The 21361-nt window shown below is 45.7% G+C and overlaps 1 protein-coding gene across 1 annotated transcript in view; it reads right to left on the reverse strand.

Moving 5' to 3' along the window:
* Positions 1-21361, reverse strand: part of AKAP13 (A-kinase anchoring protein 13) — a 218867-nt gene that overhangs the window by 117289 nt on the left and 80217 nt on the right. The window contains 2 exon segments of the mRNA XM_050712981.1: positions 2132-2315; positions 12745-13041. Of these exon segments, the coding sequence (XP_050568938.1) occupies positions 2132-2315; positions 12745-13041 (481 nt within the window).

A 21361-nucleotide genomic window follows, 5' to 3' on the forward strand; every position in this document is an offset into this window, starting at 1 on the left:
ATTGTGTTTTGACAGCACATAAATGATATATACTCTTGTCGTGGAATTTGGCTGCTTTTCTCTATTCTGAAACTCACTAGTTCTCCTCCCGGCAGGGATTTTCAAGCCCTGATCCCATGCAACTGCAGAAAGCACCGAGCACCAGGAAATGTCTGCTGTGCAAACAGGACACCTTCATTTTGCAGCCACCATCCCCACGTGCGAAGGGCCGTGGCAGTCCCCACATCACACAGCATTGCCACCACTCCGGGCAGCCCTGAGCTCGCAGCACGGCACCTTGCCTTGTCCTGGGCATCAAGAAGGGGCCCTGTGACTTCCAGCACCCATGGCCCGGGGCAGCCTGCTTGCAGCACTGCACGCAGGTAGCACAGCTCTCGGAGCCACGGCCGTCAGGTTTCTGCATCGTATTTCCACCCACAGGTCCAAGAGGAAAAATGGCCATAATTGTGCTTAATCCATGTAAGCAGTTTAAGGATATATTAAAAAGAAGGGGAGGCAGCACCTTAACGGTACTGAGGTTGCTACAGTGTCTTGTGTTCGAAGATGAGCTGCAAAGGTCACCAGAGAGATCCCCTGGCTTACCGCAGCAGTGCTCCATGAATGAATGGCAGAGGGCAATGCTGTGTAACCCACATGCTCGTTTCTTTCTTCCACCAAGCGAGAACTGCCATCCCACTATTGGAACTGGTTGTGAAATACACTACCAAATACACTGTAATAGTTGTTGTAACAGCTCTGTTTACTTCCCATTTCTTTTTAAATTAACAGCTCTACTACTATTCAGATTGCTCTCTTTGCTGTGAGCTCTATAATCAAGTTTTGGCTATTTTAAACTTCTTGAGAGTATGCAAATTCTCCAAGGTAAGACTAATGGTGTTAACAGAACTTTGCCACAGTTGCAGGACAATTTGGCATATTCCTGTTTTACAAGGTAACCCACAAGAGCATTGAGTATTTTCACAGCGTGACTGTTGTTGAACTCACGTGGAAAAAAAACAGAAGCAACACTGCCACCACCACTCTATTGGTTCAACAGTGGCAAAAAAATGGTTAGAGTACAGCTCCTGTTACACCCTGCACCTTCTTCTGCATCCCCACTTGGTTTGTGGATGGCTGAATTATTAAAGATGAAACTTAAATGCAGTCACTCCAGCAGCAGATCTCATTTGTTCTGCCTCTAACATCCTGTCCAACAACTATAGAGGGAAGAATAGCTTACAATTTGTAGCATAAAGAAATGTTGCGTGAGAATGTAGACAACACAGAAGACTCCTAAACATGACACTGGGTCACTCAACATAAACCCTAAGCATGTGCAGATTCAAATCAGAAAAACAAAGTTAATAACACAGCTTAAGAGAACTAGGCATCAGAATAACAGACATGCAGACCAAATCTTTCCTCTTTTACAAATCCCCACCCCCCAGACTTATTTCAGCTCTTTGTCTTTATTATCTGCAGCTTTTAAAGCTAGTACTGCAAACACTTGCTGTTCAAAAACAGCTTTCCATTTTCTGAAGGATTCCTTGTAAAACGCTGCAGTAGATGCTCATGCAAGTCACTGGCTATGAGTTGGCAAGACCTAGCTGCTTCACACTTTCTCTTGTAAATACTGGCATTAATTTTTACCTAAATTCTTACCTCTCCTGGTAGATATTTGTTCTCTACAAGACGCTGCCTTATTTCAATAAAATTGTTGTGGCCTTGTTTAACCAAAAACCTCCAAATCTATGAAATAAGAATGTGACAGTCCCAACCATCACCACAAAGCCTGCCAGCTACGCTCTTTGGGACAGCTGTACTTGTTCGAAGCAAACCTCTTCCTCTTGTGTTTGCATAAGGTTTGTCTTAATTAGGCGATATTACAGTGACTCATGTTGGGCTTTAAGGGACTGCTGGAAACAGAACAATGTGCAGTAGAAAAGGAGAACCCAACAGTGTTACTGCACTTACCATAAATCCTAAGGACACGCCCCCATTGCTTCTAGCTATAAAGGTAAAAGCAAAATTATAGAAAAAAATGTCTTTAAGGGTAGAGTATAGCTCTTAGACACTCCTCAAGGATGAAGCAAAGGGAAGCATGACACAGAGAATGGAAAACAAGCAGAGTAACCATTAAAATCATCCTTACTCCGTCAAAAGTTGATGTAACTTCTGGTAGCCCCTCTCCAAGGCCAGGCTCACGGGCGTAGCGCCTTCGTTGTTGTGGATGCTGAGCGCTCCTCTTCCTCCTGGCTGCTGGAGCAGAAACCATGTCAGCCGCAGCAGACCCAGCCTCACCGCGAAATGCATCAGTGTCTCCCGAGGGATGTTCTCTGGGAATAAAGAAGGAAAAAGAAATAGGAATTTGCAGGCTGAAGTCGAGGTGAATGCCATTTCCCCACATCCTTGCTACTGGAGACAAGCCATGCACACGCCGAGGACTGCACAATGGCTGGCACGAAACTGGAGGTGCTGACAGCCAAAAAGCCAAGGAACCTAAACACTGCAGCACCTGGAAAAACACGCTCAGCACAAGCTGGCTGTGAAATCCAGGAGAGACCAGCGCCTGAAAGCAAGGGACTAGCTATGGTGGGACTGAACGTGCGCAGGACCTCTCGGGGTAAGACGGAAAGACCACAGAAGTCAACGTGAAAAGAACGGCTTCATGGACAGCCACGACTACCACAAAGCTGCCCTACAGAGCCCGGCATGTTCGGGTGGGTTTTTTTATACATCCAACCCCTTTTTTTCCCCCATGCCCAGGACCAGGTTTTAGGAATGGACGAGTTCTGTTATTTAACGGGACACTGATTTGTCCCAAGGCATGAACAAAATGAACTGCAAGTGAAGCACATATGCAGAGCAGTTATAAAAGAGAACAGTTTAGCCTCTCATATAGACATAAAAAAGTGAGGGTTTTGATTTCCTGGTTTCACTGTGCCTTAGACCAGCTTTTCCCAGCTTTCCACAGTAGCTCTGTAATTCTGAGTAGCAGCATTTATAAACTAGTAATCTCCTCTGCTGCTTTTTATGTTTAATAACCGTGACCTTCTAATTTGGTAAAAGTCACTCTTGAGCCTAAAGCTTTCATCTCGGAAAAGTGTCCCCCTCCTCTAAAAGCTGCAGCCCTACAACTTTGCTCTGAAAAGCTTCAACCAGAAATGGGCTCCAGATGCACTGCTGAAATATGGCACTTGCAGATCAAAGCGTGGTACTTCTGTAGGGAGGGCGAAAGCATTTGGGTTAAAAAAACTGCAAGAAATACAAATTTGTTCTTTTAATTAACAAACGATTTCAGTATTGACTGGCAGCAACAACAACAAAAAAGCACCAGCTGGGTCTGCGTAAACAACGCCAATGAGCACGCTTGGTATAATACCTTCAATATCATAGCGATGATTTATTTGGGTATTAATTTGGTCGCCAGCCAAACCTATACAGTAGGTTTAAAAATACAAGTGTATAATGCGTCTAAGATTTAATTAAGTATTTTTTCTCCAAGAAGCATGCCTCAAGAGAAATCATCTCTTCAGCGGGCTGTTGTTTTTCTTGCTCACTTTCTTAAGGGACATCATTAAGACCTTTAGTGAAGAACGAAGCAAGAAGGGGGAGTTCTGCCCTGCCCGACACACAGTTTTTCCCCACTTTTTGGATCAGTTCCTGAAGAACTAATCTGTATTCAAGAACCAAAGCTTTCTGGCATCATCTCTCTTCCATATGACTCCAAATTGAGTTTCTGGGCTACAAACCAAGCCTTCCTCCCTAACCTCCTCTTGATTACCATAAAGCAGAACCACGCTGTCCTGAATACACGAGTACGTCTGAATGGAGGTTCCAGCTGATCAGAGGAAAAGGGAATAGCTGAGCTCACTAAGAGACAAATTCTCAGCCTGTGGGAGAGTAATGACAAGGATTTTGGTGTCAAGTGCTATAGAGTGCAGTGCTTTAGAAATAAACAACCAACAAGTTAGTTAATCAACAACTGTAAGTCTTGGCCTTAAGGAATAATGAAAAATAACACACCCTACAGATAAGACATAAGGGAAAAACTACAGATGAGGTTGAAAAAAGGAGGAAGTGTGGATACAGGTTGTACTTAAGTGGAGTGAAAGCAGATGCCCAAGGTTTCACTCAGGGAACTTGTACTTGCACAAAATTCCTGCATTAGTTGTAGGAATAAACTGGCAGTCAGCTAGCGTAATTAAAGCAACACAACTCTTCCTGCTGCGGATGTAGGAAGCACAAAAGCACTTATGTTGGAGCAAATGACTGGTGTCCAAATAAAGAACGCGTTGCACTGGTCTGACCGCATCTGTTCCAGCAAGGGAGCTCCTGCTCTAGCTGCTTTGTTGGAAGGGGACATCATCTTCCTCGCTGAAACGGATACCCTCGCACCAAAACCGAGCAGGGCAGGCCTGAAAAGCACAAGCACGGACTCCCAGGTCAAAATCCTTCCTCCTCCTTCAGCTGAGAGCTGCATGGTTAGGCAGCAGCAACTTTTACACCCCAACTGACAGTTCGCCAGCAAATCACACACCAGCTGCAGGCCTTGAAAGGTGCTGGCAGCTGCTCATCCCACCCCTGCTCCAGCTGGGTGCCCCTCCCTACCTCCTATTTCCAGAGAGGAAATGCCCCTCCCGATGTCCCGAACCTTCACGTGAGTTAAGCCGCTCATTTGACTGCACTTTTTGAACATCCCACCCTTTTCCCCATTCTTTTAAAACAATCTTCACTATTGTCAGACTAGTGGTTGCAGGTGGCTGGAGGTGTCTACAAACGCGACTGAACGGTCGTGGCACTGCCCCAATGCCTCTGAGCAACAACGGCGTGCACAGAAGACGTGTACAAGACATGGCGTGTTGCCATCCCGAGCGTACTAAACACACAAATTCACTCTCCAGGCCCAGCTGAAAGGATCTGCCTGACATATAAACTGGCCCGAGGCCATCCTGACAGATGGGCATGGATGATGGCAGCACAGAGACGAAGTACTGCGCATACAACAACTGCGGGGCCCTGGGCAATGGCTTTAGAAGGTTTTGGAGTGTGCAAAACTTGCACAGCTACAGTGAAAAGGCATATGCCATCTGGGGACTGGATTAACTACTCACATACAACTAAAAATACATTTGCCTGTGTACGACATTGCTCAGAACAAGCCAAGAGCGGGTCTGCATTGAGCATGGGAGTGCTGCAGGCACTCCCTACAGCCAGGCAGCATCCCTACAGCCACCCTACCTCTGAAGGGATGAAGCTCGTACCACAGGACGTTGGAAATTCAGCCAATGATTATAGTGTCCTGGCATGGTGTAAAATGCCTTCTCCAGCTATGGAGAACAACAAAAGCTTTAACAAGCAATAGCCTGAGCTTTTTCTCCTACCGCACGTCAAGCATGAGCTTCTCATCTTAACATGGCTGTTCTTTGAATGTCAACAAAAAGGTTCTTGCAATTAGGAAACTGTGGAAATACAAGACACACGATACTGGAAAGGCCAAGATTGTTTTTGTTCCTTTCTCGTTTCCTAGTAATAGGCAAGAGTTGAAACATATGATTATTGTCCCATAATGGCAGGGCACTCTAATCCAGCTGGCAAAACAAAAGACTTTAGATGTATTATTTTTATGTATTTTTCTTTGCAGCTGTGACACATGAACAGACGGTTTATCTGGGTAACTAAGGAAAAAAATCTGTAGAAGAACATCAAATGTACTTTGCTAACTGTAAAGGATTAAAGTTTAAGGTGCTATTATCACTAAACAAAAAAGCATTGAAGAGGGAAAAAAAGCAGTTTGGGTATGACACATCTGAGAACACAAACTGTTCCTTAAGTAAAAACTTTCATTTTAATCCTGGTTAAAGAACAGTAATAATAATAATAAACTATTCCTTTTTGAAACCTGCTGTTTATTTAGAGTTAGGCACACCGAACTGCTCACTTTGTCCTCCAAAGCCTGAGACAGCTCATTGAGGACGAGAAAGCCATGGACGGCAACAGCTCCGAGAATCTCACACTCATCTTCCTGGGATGGTGACCTTCACTTGTTTCTCAGATGAAATCACGTATTCTTGGCAATTCTGAAATCCACCATCAAATCTGGCCTCAGAACTTTGTTCTCTTTGTTTCTGGCTGGAAATGTTCTCAGTGCTCAGCTCAACCCTCGAGAAGCACAGGGAGCAGAGAGCAGAAACAAGCTGTCACTTTATGCCGAGGTCCTGCATGAAGGCTTGAGAGACAAGTACCAAAGGAAGGTCAAGGCAAAGACACTGTGTTTGGAGTTTCGAGTTCAGTTAATAAAACGATGTGTGGGTAATCCTTTTTTAGTCTTATAAACAATAAATTTTTCAAAAGCACACCAAAGGATCTTCGTGTCCTCATTCCCACTAATATCTAAGGGAACAGAAACGCTCTCCTGCCAACGATTTCTCAGCCACAGACTGAGCAGTACATTTCAGACACTGGCTGAGCAAGAACAAGCATTTCCTGCTTCACATTTTCCACTGCAGAGGGCATTAAATTTAGGTATGGAAAAGATTTTTTTTTCATCATATCAAGTGCTGATGAACAGAGCACTTCGTGCGGTAGGCTCAGAAAAGGTCATGCCGATTTCTAATATACAGTCCTCTGTCAGAGGGCAGAGAGAAAGGTGGGAAGCAGACTGGAAAGAATACAAAACCCAAAGAAAAGAACGCTAGTAACTATTACCCCGAAAGCATTCAAGAAGAAACTATAAGAGGAGTGCAGGAGATGAGCAGATTAAAGCTTTATGTCAGAGAAACATCTTCAGCCACATCTCCGTAACATGCTCCAACAGAAAAAAACGTTAGCTCCTAATAACCAAATTTCATTTTAGTTATTTCTGGAAAGCTTTAAAAAGCCTTTTTTAGGCTTCTTGTTTTTCTCTTTTTAATGAGGCTTCTTTTGTTACTTTCTCTCTTCAGACATTCTCTCTTTCTGTATTCTGTTGGGATCTTTCTGATCTCTCATCCTGGTGGCCCGTTGCATTGCACACTACAGTCCTACTGGTTTTGATGCAAAGTTATCAAACCTGCAACGCAATCCAGACTATTCCAAACTGGGGCAAAGCAACTTCTTCTCCACCGACCTCCTACCTGGTGAGCTCGCGGAGCTTTATTTCTTAAGGAACGCGTATTGCACAGGGATGTTTATTATTCAGCGCTTCTGGGAAGCCGTACGCATTGAAGACGTCAGCAGCTGCATTCCTAAAGTCAGGGAGATGCTACGGGTTTTATCTAGTAAGATGGCCTCCCGGTTATCCGCCCGCATCTGCGGCTATCTCGCAGCTCATCAAAGGGCCGGCTTCTCCCCGCGCTCCCAGGGGAAGGGCTCGCTCTCCCGGCCGATCGTCACAGCGCTCCGAAAGCACCATCTTGAAAAGCCCACACCGCCAGAATCGTAACCACGGGTCTGGATTTCACCACTTATTTTGATGACTAAATTGACGGGACAGTGTTTCCTAAAAGACATTTTGAAAGCGATCTGTTTACTACTGATAGCTAACTCAAGGATTAAGCTCTGTAAGCTTTTCATACCTGAGCCTTAGATCCTCCCTAATTTTTTTCCTGCCTTTTTTCCCTACTGCAACACAAACAAGCCATAATCATTAGTTCTATCTCCAAATACTGTTTTCATTTTCCAGTTAGCTTCTGTTTAATAATTTAAAATAGAAAATTACAGTCCTGTATTTATACTGCACATACCCTCAGAATACATATTAAATTTTGATTCCTAGATATAAAGTGTAACCATCTGTTTGGTTTTAACAACAGCCTTCCAAATGTCACTGGGAACAGTAAATAACCCCACCCTCAACAACAGTAACGACCACGTTCTTTAGAAAGTTGCGGTGCACTTGCAGTAATTAAGACTGACATGATTATACAGCACCTGAAAGTAATGCTGTGTTTGGAACACCATGGTAACAAAAGCAATCCCTAATTACGGATAGTCTGAGATACATTTTTGGATGCCATTTGAGTTCCCGCAGGTTGACAGAGAATTAAAAGCAAAGCCCAGGAAGGGACGGTGCAGGGCTGGGGGTAGAGCAGAGCGCTGACGACACCGCGGACCCGGGGCAGCAGCAGCACGAAGGGAGGAGGCTAGATACCCGTGCCCAAGGGGTTCAAATGCTCTCTGGATTTGGAATGCAAAGCCTTCACCTGCCCAAGCAAAAGCCCTGCCTGGTCCCTGCAAGGCAAGGACATGCTGCCGCCCCGGTGACACGGCACCGGGTTGGTTGGACTCGATGATCTTGAAGGTCTTTTTCAGCCTAGGTGATTCTTCGGTTTCCTCCATCTCCTGCAGTCTTGGCACGTACCAGGCTTTCTTTCACTGTTCAGATCACCTAACCAAATGGTCGTGAATCTTCTGTCTGCTCCCTGATGGCATCAGGGAACTCAGGTGCTCCCACCCCTGGTTCAGTACGGGACCTGTACTTTCCTCTCCCAACGTCCCATTATTGGCACAACAACAGCTTAGCATTCCCTGTAAAATGTTTTGTATCTGTGGATAAACAGATACTTAATGCAGAGTTACTGCAAGTCTTTCTGGGGTCGTTTCCTCTAAACTAAGGATTGAAGGCTTCTCTGAGGTCTTCTGCAAGTAGCAGGTGGGAGGCTGCACCCCAAGTATCCCACACTGCAGGTGGAGTTGTGGAGAATGAGGAAAGTAAGAAGTGGTGATTGGGAAGGCAATTTAGAAGTCAGATGTACAACATCCTGAGACCAAACCAAACAGCAAAAACATAGCCAACAAATGCTGCTACTGGAAAAGGACCAAAACACCACAGCTCCCTTCTCTGCTTTCTAGTCAGTTCCTTCCACACAGGACCAGAGCGTTGATCAAAATGCCCCGAAACCCAGCTACACCCTGTGAGAGCAGCTGACGCGAGGAAAGCTTGAGAATAGGCTTTATACATAGCCATGTATTTTAATGAGGAAACTTCTCCATAAAGAAATTGTTAGTTGGAAACCTTATTCAAGTCAAACCATGACCAAATGAGAAGGGTAAGGAATTAGAAACAAGAAATTTGGGTAAGAGTATCATCTTCCCAGAGAAAAGCAAACAAGGAAAGCTGTAAGGTGAGACCACTGATAAACAGTTTCAGCAAAAGGATTCTGTTTTCTGAACTCGCTTTTCCATCAGGGATTCACGAGGTCCAACCACTGCCCTCCACCACACGAGCATCGCTGTCGGTCGCTGGTAAGACCAGGCTGGGTATCGCACTCCACGCTCCGACTACTGAACAAAAAGCTTGTCATCAAAGTCCAAGTCCTACAAAAACAGTCTGGGGCTAAATGTGGCACAAAGGGTTCATTCAGAGCTTACTGAGGTCCAAATGAATCCACTTTTTTCAATGAATTTTAGGTGATGAACAAGGGAATGTGGTAACAGATTATTCTAGTCTTTTACATTGTACCAGAGCAGTATAAATTAATAAATACTGTTTTTGAACAATGTTAATCAAATACAATAAAATTACCGTATAGATTAATCAATACTGCTCAATGCATGTAATTTGGGGGCAGTTTCCTTTTAAGCAACAAAAGCTTTTGCTCTTCCAGACCAGTGAAAATAAAACCAATGAGAATACTGCAAACGAACATATTGGGTTTTTGACAATGCTCTGATGACAACACAAGAAGAAACGTTGATTTTATTTTCAATTTATTTCAATGAAAATGATGTTTAAAGAGATGACAAGAAATAAATGTAAAGCATATCTAGTGTGAAAGACTACTGGGATTACGGAGACCAAACAAACTTCTCTTGTTGAACGGCAACAGCTAATTTAAGTAGGTTACGGACAAAAAAAAAAAAAGAAAGGTGTTCCACTGGAATGTTTGCAAATGTCCTCTAGCAGTTTTAAATAATTTTAGAGGTATTTTTAACCCGCAGCTGAAACAATGTGTTCTTAGCAATTTGGCTATAAGAACGCACCATGCCTTTAATCTTAAGCAATGGCAAACCCTTAAAGAATGAAGGCCTTGGTCTGGCAACCAAAACATAAGCAAGCACACGATTCTTGCATAGCTCTGGTGCAGAGCTATCCTGCACTTTTCCTTATTAAGTGTTACTTCTAGCATCCTCTCTGCCCTTTGGGGTGTGACAGCACTGAACTCGCTGTCCTCTGCTGGAAGACTTAGGAGTGGGTGAAGGAAGCCCCTGCCCGGAGCCATCCCCTCCCCAAAAACCAGCACCGAACCGTGCTCAACCCCGGAGCGTGTACCCAAGTTCATCCTGCAGAAAGGCCACAACCTCCTACCTCTCTCTAGACTCCAGCCCTTCAAAAACATGTCCCTTTAAACATGTTTTATAGCAACGGCCACCTCCGAACAGCGCTTCCCCACCACGCTTGCTGTGCCCGGAGAGCTGGCTGAGGCTCGCCGCTCGCTCCTGCTTTCAGAGGTTTTGCTGAACAGCGGTGTTTTGTTTGCAGCCCACAAGAGCCCATAGAGACATGCCAGCTGAGAGGCAGCGCGAAAATCTTTCACGAAGGGATCTGACATTCTCTTTTGTTCTCATTTCTACAGTATTTTCTCCTCCGAGAAGGTTACTTGAAGTATCCGGCAGTGACATTTAGCAAAATGGGAAATATGAATCAGGGGAACTGTTGTAGGTAGTGAGGCAATGCAGGACGGGCTGGCCCACTGTAGGGGCACAGGCCAGAGCATGCAGAATTGTTCTCGTGCTCCCACAATTTCAATCTGTGCTACGCTTTTTACTCTCCAAACCCCAAATTAACCCACAAGCACCACCAGAGAGGGGCGTTGTGTTTCACCACAGAGCAGCTTTTCCTAATGCAGTTCTCCATCATGAACCAGAGACATCTCTTCCACCTCGTTCCACCAAATTAGGGTTACGTGACCAAAAGGATGATTATACATACAAATCCTTCCTGTCACAATCACAAGAATTCCCCCAAGTTCCCCGTGCATAATTAGCTCACTGAAAACGAACCACCAGATAAATCTGCCTCTGGACAAAAAGCTGGTCAGGGGATGAAAACCAGACCAAGTCATAAACAAACTGCCCTTACACGGTTACCTGTGAAAGGACTCACTGCAACGAACATTTTAGAGCACCAGCACTCTCAGATGGAAGTTGCGTTTCCTGCCATGGTGTCTGTTCCCTCACACGAACGCATGCCTGCAGAAACCTCGCACGCGGTGCCAAAATGCGCAGCTCCCCCTCCTCACTGTAAGATGTAACAGATGCTCCTCGGGTCCATTAGCATTCACAGCCCCACACCATTGTGACTTTCAGGCACATAAGTGTATGCTGAGCAAATCAGTGGAAACCCTACGGCCTGATTTCCCTAAGTACTGATTTTCCTAAGAGTAACCGAAGTCAAAAAGAAAAACTAGATCTCGGCCTTCCTGCGACGTCAGCTACACTTAAGAGCTTCAATGGAAATGTTCATTAATTAACAGCGCTTTGCCAGTCTTTGACTGTGTTTTCATCACTTAAACAAAATAGAAATGCCTGCGTTATCACAACTTTTTAAAATGCAAAAAGAAACATCAGGAAAAAACTACCAAGTGTTTATCTCCTGGTAAACAGACAACAGCGTTGGAATTTCTATCCAGAAACCACTAAATATGATCACATCTTTGAATGTCTCCTAACACTGCTTCAGCTGCCTGCCCATGCATTCATGTTTACAAAAACAGTCAGAGGAAAAGAAAGCGGAAAAAAAAATCCTGCAGAAAACCCCGTCAGGGCAAGCAGAACCGCAGCCTCTGTGCTGAACAAACCATGTCCCACTCCTCTTCCAGTGCTTGTGCTGCTGTATCCCATAAAAGATAGCGGGTGCCCCACAGCCATGTTCCTTATGTGAAACTATTTGCCAAAGTACCCCCAAAATTTACAGCAACGATTTGTACGCACCGGAACTGGCCCCACAGTGCCCCAGTACTGCTTCCTTAAAGCTCTTCTGTGACAAAACCAGCAGATCTCCAAGGCTATGGACATGCTATGGGAGCATATCAAATGCTCCCACTCTTCTGCTCTGCAGTTATCACAGACTTTGGGCCAGCACTGACCTTTATTTATAAGCTCAGTAGCCCTCACTGCTGTGGTTGAGGGCTAATATCGGTCAGGCTTTCCCACTTCTACTCTCTTTTATTCGCAAAATTATCCAGGCTCACTTTGGGGAATATCTGTGTTCGCTCAGACGGCCGTACAACCACGGATGCTGCACAAAGCCTCGGGGTGCTTGCACACCAACTGTGCTGCCCGCAGGCAGGCCAGCCAGCTCCTCCAAGAGACATTAGATGTGTTTTGCACACATCGCATCCCTTTGCACCTGTGCTGTAAAACCAACATCCGTCAAAGTGCCGAGGCTGTGTCACACGGCTAATATTCCCCAGGACACTAACGTCCCTACACAGACCCATTTCTTTCAGGAAATCTGAGAAGCACGATGCTGATGCATGCATAGCACTGCAAAGACACAAAACCCCCACCGGGCTGTGTGTTACAACACTGACCTCTTACCACAGCATGCCCTGTTTTACAGCAGAAGGCACAGAGGAAACATCGGTGCCTTCTGCATTTCAGGGTGTCTGAAGTGCAAAGCACAGGACGCAGAAGATGCAGTAGGACACGGGGTACATCATGTCCCACCTCTCCGCACGAAGACCAACGCATATTTTGAAAGTGACGTGGATGGCTCCCAAAGCAGATGACTTTTTCCCTCTCCTCCCAGCCCCATCTCACGCGTGCCCCCATGCTCCTCACCGTTCAGGGACTGGTCTGCTCCCAGCACGTTCCATTCTGCCGGCAGCTTCAGGTGTCGAAATGCCAAAGCCACTTTCTCATCCAAAAAGTCCACGTCGGCAGCGGGTGGTCTTGACCGGTCCAAGAAGCGGGTGAAGATGAGTGCCTGCTGGTTCCCCGCGCAGGTGGCCAGAAACTGGGCTGCGTCGTAGGCTTCATCCTGGATGAACTGGAAACTCTCTTCTGCCACGACCAGAATGGGATGGCCTTCTTTGGAGGCACAAAGTACCACCTTCACCGTCTCACAGCAGTCATGGCCTGCAAAATAAAACCAAGGGAAATGGTATAGGAGAGAGAATCACACATGTTCTTTATATTAAATCAGATAAGCATGAGTTATTGAGGGTCACAACTCTATATTAAATGCTTTCTTGGGAGTTTACATATATTTGCAGAGACAAGTGTTTCTTGTAGATCTTAAAAGGAAAAGATGTGTAATTCCTCTCTTTTTATTTGTTGCAATATAAATCCATAAATACCTAAGCAGCTCTGATCTGACCAGACTATTTTTGATCAGCTACAAGTAAATTCAATTAAAGATTTTGCCAATGCACCAATGGAAGTTATGGTCCAACCAGCTAGATTACACGGTCAGACAAGATTTTCTTTTCCAGCTCCATAGGACTCGGGAACTCACCAGAAACTAGAACCCAGGTGCTGTGAAATTGCCTACTCCAAAAGCTGTCCCAGCACTTGGCTCGGACGACAACCACCGCGACGTCACCTAACGCACAGACCTACGAAGCAGCGATCACTAGGAGAGCACAGCCTGAAAGACAGAAGTAAAACTAAGCTGCTTCTGCTAAATAAAAACCTGGAAATGGCCACGTGCCATATTTGCCAAACGAGGCGGGTGGAAGCTCGGTAGCTTTATTTAATTAGGGCAGGTGAAGCAAAAGAAAGGATGTCTTGGCGTGGCAACAGTTTTACTGACCCAGAAGCTTGAAAAATAAAGTTTAGAGGGGAAAAAAAATCTTTCAGGCGATTTAAAAAGGAAAAATATACTATGTGCCCAACACAGCCAGCACTGGCAACTGTCAGACGTGCCCCTTCAATAATAAGGTTCGTGCTTCAAGCCCACCGTGCGGCACAGCTCCTTGTTCCTGTGTCAGCCTGACGTCAGCGCTGTTTTTGCCAGAACAGCATAGACCCGTCGCTAATTACTGGAACAGCTTCTTTTTGCCCATGACCTCAGCATCCTACTACATTCATGAAACCCGACTTAATTAAATACAAAATGACGATTTATTTTTAAAGGCTCGAAAATGCTATTTAAGCCCCTATTTGTGGTCAGTGGGAAAGTTTCCTTCTTGTGTCAGGGCCCTTCGCCGTTGATTTCACTGACAAAAGGAAAATATGTCCCTAATCTCTGCAGCCATTCAGCTGACCTTCCAAATCTGTTGAGGCTCTTGGCACCCGTACAGGTTTGTCTGCTGAAAGAGGCGATCCTGAAGTTAATTGAAAGGTCAAAACTGCTATTAGGACACTGCGGGCAGCACCAAAATTGTCCGAGACGAGGCTGTGCGGCTTCCTAAGGAGAGCAAGTGCAGCTGGAACTGTATCAAAGACAAATGACGGGAAAGCTGAAGGAATAGACAAACTAGCACTGATGTTACAACTAAGAGTAAGGGTGAGAAGTCCTTTTTTTGCTGTTCTTTGGAAGCTGTGGCTAAGCCTCACTTGGAGAAAAGCACGGGACGCGGTGAGTCCTCGCATCCTAAAGCAGCGAGGACTTGGAAATATTGGACACGTGTTCAGAGTTCAGTCCGTCACCAGCTGACAGGACAGGCAGTGGCAGAGACCTCGGTGGCCCAGAGGAAGTCCATGCACGAACTCTATGCATGAACACAGCAGAAACCTTGAATATTCAAGGCAGAAGGTGCAATTTGGGGGGAACTACCCTTTAATGCAGTTCAGAACTATACATCCCTCCCCCTATACCTTCTTGCTTTGCTCATCTTCCTTTGAATATCAGAATAAAGAGCTAGTAAGACTCACTGGCGTTGTTTAAAGCCTCCACAAAACCCCGAGCTGTACGCAGCCTGAAGAGCACCGTGCTATCCTACGAAAGCTGACTCAAGGGCTGTGAACTTGGCTCTCCCTCATGCAAAGCAGTGCAAGTTCGCTAGAATGCGAAGTTAAAAAAAAATCCTAATAAAAGATTGCCTAATAGCATGAGAAAAGCTAAACCTTTGATTTTTATTTTTATTTTTTTAAACTATTTTTCTCTATTCCCCTAGGAATCCCATCTGCAAAACACCCTAGAACACAGCCACTCTGCCAGGAAGCCGGCTGTCCTTCAGGACTGGAGCTGGAGGCAAACACGGCCACCTAGCAGTCACAGAGAAACACATCAGGACGGTCCCTTCCTTGTGATGAAGCCAAACAACCCTTGCGTGGGGCAGCAGGAGCTCAGTCATGACAACAACTGGAGAAACCTCAGTCAAGAAACGTGGTCTCCTTAAACGGGCACAGGTGAAACGCCAGGCTTGCAGGAAATTTAAGGAAATGCAATTTAGGCTCCTGCAAAATGAATGCAGGAGCATTCAGCGTGACACAAGCAGAGGTGACAACCTCTCCTAACTCCCACCAGCACCTAACGCAGCCTTGAAAGCGAGGTGACAGAGCCGACAACCCGGGTCTATCTGATGGGATCAAACGAGCATCCCGCTAAACCCTGGGGAATGCTCTTCTGAAGGGCAACCCCTCGTGAAGCTTTGATGTTCTCCTTCCCCACATCCGAGGAGATGTCAGGCTCGGGGGGGGAAGAGTCTGGGACAGGTTCTGACTTTGGCAAACAGTTCAAACGAATGAGGAGCAATAAATATGATTGCTCAAGAGGTCTCTGCCCCCTGCTTTGAAACAGCTACAAGGGACGTCGTAAGCAAAGGGCCCGAAGAGCCGAGCGCGCACACACGACCTTCTGCATGACCCGCTGGTGCGGCCGGGCTTTGTCCACATCAAAGCCCTGCTTCCTGCGCCTGGACCAGCAGCTGAACTTCAACAGCCCCTTTTCCCAGAGCACGTCGAGCAGCGTTAAGGAAAAGTGAGCTCAGCTTTCTGGCACTCTCAGGAGATAAGTGGTTATCATCTGCGGAACAAGCCCAAAGCTGTTTTTACGAGGTTAAGTAACTTGCCCAAGATCAGAAAGAGCTCAGGGCAGTGCCGGAACTGAGGCTATTGCTCTGAATTGTCTCCTTTCTGCTCCAGCGGGCAGACAGTGGGGTTTCCTCCTAGCATGGGGTGCCACAAGCACCAGGGCGCCGGCTACCCGCCGCTGCGCTCCCCTCCAGGAGCGGAACAAAACCCTTCTGACTCACCACAGAGGTGAAAAACCCGGGTGCGTCAGGGAGAACGACGAGCCTATTTATAGGCTGTCTGTAAAGGTTTGCCTTTTAGAAGGCTGAAAAACGCAGGGGGCTGAACAAATCACGCACGTGGGTGCACCCACAAATTGCAAGAGACATCTCGGAGCTTTCGAGCGCGACTGGGTTTGCAATGCTGCACAACGCTGACTGCCTTCCGTCACCTCCACAAACCTGGACCCCCTGGCCAAAACAGCAAAAGCAAATGGTTAAATCCTGAACACGGCCACACTGTTATCATCCAGCAATACTCCAACCTGAATTTGAACTCCTCCAACAAACATGGCAGTGGTTTTACCATGCTGAAGTCTCAGGCTACATGCTGTTCTCTTCTTCGTACAGTTTTTGCCACAGTACGAAGTTACATCATTTCTGTGCTAGCCTAACCGTGACAAAAGTCAAATCACCCACCCCCTAATTCTTCCTCTATTGCATTTTACCCCATTTCTCCCTCTCCTCCTCGGTTTGTTGCTCCAAATTTAGAAGCACTCGACTACTCGGAGCTGTTCTTAGCCGTGCCAACAAACTGCAGGAAAAACACAGAAATTTTAAAACTTTCCAGTCCATGCAGCAATGGGCGCAGCGGTTGCTTCTGTCATGATAAAGTGAATTCCTCATCTTCACATAAACCCATACTTTAAAAATTGTTTAAAGCAAGACAACAGCTCTTCAATTACGGAATTCCTTCCCGGGCCACTCGGTGAAACTTGCTTTGGGCAATGCACAACAACAAAAAGCGAGGAACGCGGGGTTCTGGCCTCTCTGTGCTCATCCCTGCTCAGATGAGATGCCTCGGTCCGATAGCGCTGCCTCCTCTACTGCAATAACGTTGCAAAACAACGAGGAGGATAAAAGGCGGAGGTTCGGAGCTGTGAGGGCTTGGCAGACAGGCTAATGTATGGTCACAGACCTGGCCGGCCAAGGGACACCCGTGTCATTGACCTGGGGTGTGGTTGAAAGGGTGGCAGCGGGACCCTCAGCAGGCTTCTCATCATTAAACAAGGCACACATGGAGACAAAACACTGTCGCTGCTAAACAGAGCTCTTACTAAAACATGATTTCATTTCCCACTGCTCTCAAAGTGGAAATCCTGTCCAAACCTCCTATTTTCAGAATTCACATTTGAGATAGCAGACAATGGGCCCCCAGCCTGGGCGGCTATTTAAAGCCCTGCTGGAAGCACGTGTTTAGGTTTGCCTGGTAGGTGACTAAGGACCAATTGTGCTAATTGCATCCTCGGAGTTACCATGGTGGGGCTGAGCCTGAAGACATCTCATAAGGAGGTTTAAAAGCAGGACAGGGAAGACAGACAGCAATCCCCTGGAATAGTTTGCGTTTGCATCCACCAGATGTTGCCATCTGGTGGCTCGTAGACAGGCACGTCAAGGGATCTCTCTCCCATGACCATCTGAAAAAGAACTCTTTTCTCCTTTAGAAATCCCAAATTCTGGTTCTGAAAACTAGAGCCTGTATTTGAAGTGCGTAGGGGATTTACAGATATTGTCTTCCCCCTTGCATCACAAGAGACCTTATGAAATACACAGGCGCTGTACCACTGACGGACGGGAGCCTTTTTTTTTTTTTCCATTTTAAACCCTGTGCTACTCATATGGAAAGCGTAGAAAGATTTTTTAAGGTCCTTTATGCTGCAGAGGTTCTTAAAAATCTGAAGAAGTGTAAGACCCCACACATTACCTCATAAATAATTTCAATGCAGATTCAATCACTTTTTCCTGTGACTGATGTCATCTCGAACTGGCATCGTTTCCTTTTAATTGCACTGCCTAGAGCAATTAAGTACACCAAAGAGGATGGACTGCAAAAAAAGTCTTCTTGGCTACACTGTTTTATTCTATTTTAGGTTTTTTTTGTTTCATAATTAAGAGTATTCTAACATCCACAACTGGTACTGCCAAGTGGTCATTTGTTATGCAAGTTGTTTACCCTTTTGGTCTACCAGTGCAAAGATTGTAATTCATGAAATATAGCTTTTTCTATGAAAAGTCGTTTCCTAGGGGAAAACAGAATCTGTGGTAGGAGAGAATAAAGCATGAACATATGTAAAGGATTTCACAGTAAAATAGAAGTTTGAAATGAAAATATTTCCAAACTAATTGAAATTAACTTCAGTTTACCCTTTCAACTAGCAGAAAGGAAGGAAGGAAAAAACAAAGAGCTATACGAATTCAGAACTACAAAAATAAATAAATAAATAAATAAATAAATAAATCAGAACCTGCTTCTCCGCCCGAGCTGCACCCTGGACAGAAAGCTGCCTGGGACTGGGCCAACTGGAGCTCACAGGAGGGTTTTGGCTCTGGGGAAATGGCTGGCAGCTGGGCACTCTTGCAGGACACCTCGTGCCTCTGATGCTTCTCCTCCTCCCCTTTGAAATCCAGGCAAGGATCCCCTACCTTTTGAGGTCAACCGACGGGAAAAAGCGGTGTAGGTCTTACACCGAACGGGCTCATGGCCATATAATGCATCGCAACAGCATCACACCTTGCAGAATCACCTTACCTATTGTTTCGGTGACTTGGCTTACAGACGTGCTAGTTCCTTCCCTTCCCCGGTCTGATTACGAGCTGCTGCAGCATTGCATTTACAGCACCTACAGTACCTGTCTCTCCCTATTTTGCTCCACTGGGCTCCCCGGTGCTTCCCAGCTACCACACTTCTAGCACAAAGCCAAACCCGTGCCAGATGACGCAGCCACAGTTGCAGCACGCCAGCTCACAGCACCATGAGCTTTTTTCTGCGAGCTCCTCCAAGTGCGGCTGGGGAAGTTCTCCCCAAATCCACCCGACAGCTTGCTGGTCCTGAGCTGCCCCCGCTGCACACTGAGCTTGGGGCTTTTGACTCATTCGAACGAGGATGAGGTCGCTCTTTTTTTGTTGTTTTGTTTGCCGGACCATGCTTTGAGGCTTCATTTATTTTTGTTTTCTGGGGGGGAAAAACTGCTCCAGAAGCAGAGGCAGGAGATGAGGCTGCTGCCTTGCAATCAAGTTTCACTTCCTTGCTTTGACAGACTTTCTATACGACCATGCGCCACTTGCTTGGCCATTTGATGTCTCCACTACCCTCCCTACCCTGCAGAGATGCTGGGAAGAAAACTGTATTAGAGATTAAGACAGGCTTAGTCACTACAGTAACAAGGACTGCATCATTTCAGCAGCAACAACAGTTTACCCACAGCAGCAGAGGTGCTATCACTTCTCTGTATCCTTCCCTGCTTACACTTTGTATTTTCTTAATTCACAAAACGCAGTGCCCATGCTTTGGTAAGTAACGATATCCAAACCAGAGAAACATTCAGTGCCACCGCATCTCTGCCTGCCACGCAGATGGACCTTAGCAGGGGAAGTGCCCGATGAGAGTGCTTGAAATAGTTCTGCACAACTACTAAGTACCTCTGGTAGAGAGGAACTCTTCTTAAATTATGGAAAATTTGAACCAGATCATTTGGAAATTGAAGCATCTTAATAGTCACAGTAAAGCAATAGCAAAATCAGGTTTTGGTGCCTTTTCACCAAGGCAAACAGAAGCTCAGTTACAGGATACAACCCGATTTGTTCTTAGTTTGGCAAAAGAGCAATTGGAAGCACACAAAAGATTCACCGCCCAGTTCTTGCGACTCAGTAGTTTGTTTTGATGTTTTAGTTATGAACGATCAGATCAGCTGAGAACCTGTTTCTTACAAGGGGAAGCTATTTCCCCTAAATTCCTGACAGAGCCAATAGCGGGGCAGGATAAGCACCTGTAACCACCCATCCCATCCGTCAGAGCGAGTACAAAACCATGGGTATTATTCCATCCCTTGAGTGATTTCTGAATCTACATTTAGTGACATATTCAGGTACCTTTCTCAAGGCACTGAAGCTGAAATGATACGCACCTAATTACCTATAAAGGATTAACGACTATGCTGGGCTCCTCTCAACGTCCCTACTAGGAGCTGCTAAATTCTGTTGATGATACAAACAAGGCAGCAAACCAGGACACATCCTACATCCCTGAAGCCTCTTGGGTCCAATCCTTGCCTCCCTTTTTCCTATAGTATGACTCACAATCTTACTGCATCCGTAGTGAGCATTTTTTCCTTACTTTTATGTCACTTTTATAGTCTTTTCCTGTCCAAAAGACTCTCCTACACACGTGCACCTGGCTATCAGAACTCAAGGCGCCTCCGCTTCAGGCTCGATACTTGCGGATTGACAGCTGCATGTGGTAAACTTACACTCCTGTAAAATAACAGCACAGTTTTTAATCGTCTTCCCTGCGCGGGGAAAGGCACCCAAAACCGCACGCGATGTTCGAGAGATGCTCTAGCGAGCGCAGCAGAGAGGGGGCACAGCCACCCCAGACATTCTTGACATGAGCCATGGGAAAACGAAAGCCCGTTCTCTCTCCTTGTAAGTTTGTGCAACTCATTAATTGTTAAGGCACTGATCGTGGGAGGCTCCACGGCACCATCCCACGAGCAGCACTGCCAGGGGCACACCATCAGCCAGGGAGCCACACGCTGACAGAGGACACAAGCTAATTACCAAACAGAGTGCAAAATCTAATGTCTTAATTGAACATTTTCTCTGAGGAGAAGTTGCTCCCATAAATTTACAATCTGATATCCTTTCTTTTATTATGAAATAAAAAGCTTTTACTTGAACAGCACTGTTAACTTTATCCATCCGAAGTTTAAAGCTGATGATAAAGACAGGGTAAGGCAGAGGCAGGTTGCTCCACTAATTATATAAAATGCTGCAGTCATTTGACTGCAGTTGTCTGCTTTTCTTTAGGTAAGCCTTTCTGGAAATCAAGAATTTTCACATGCAAAAATCTAGGATGTATTCTGACAGTTTATATTTCCATTTCATTTTCCTTAATTTCTCATCTAAAACCACCTTGAGTTGTTGAGATTTCTTTTTTAAATGTGATTTCCCTTTGAAAGCTTTGCTAAAACATTCTACTTAATTTTGGCACCAGACGTAATCAAATCATTTCCCTTTCTGCTTCTTACACCCCCATACTTCACCAAAGCTACTGGCAAAGTCAGAAACAGAAAAAAAAAATAAAAATATATCAGTCTTTTGTCTTTACATTAGCTTTAGCAGAACGCCAGCTCCCCTGTAACCCCAGCTCCCTGAGGGACCGCGTCCAAATCCCCTTGGGGACTGTCTGTAACTGTGAGGCCTTGGGAAGAGGATGAGAGAAG

Source organism: Cygnus atratus, chromosome 11 (genome assembly GCF_013377495.2).
Source record: "Cygnus atratus isolate AKBS03 ecotype Queensland, Australia chromosome 11, CAtr_DNAZoo_HiC_assembly, whole genome shotgun sequence".
NCBI classification, from domain to species: domain Eukaryota; kingdom Metazoa; phylum Chordata; class Aves; order Anseriformes; family Anatidae; genus Cygnus; species Cygnus atratus.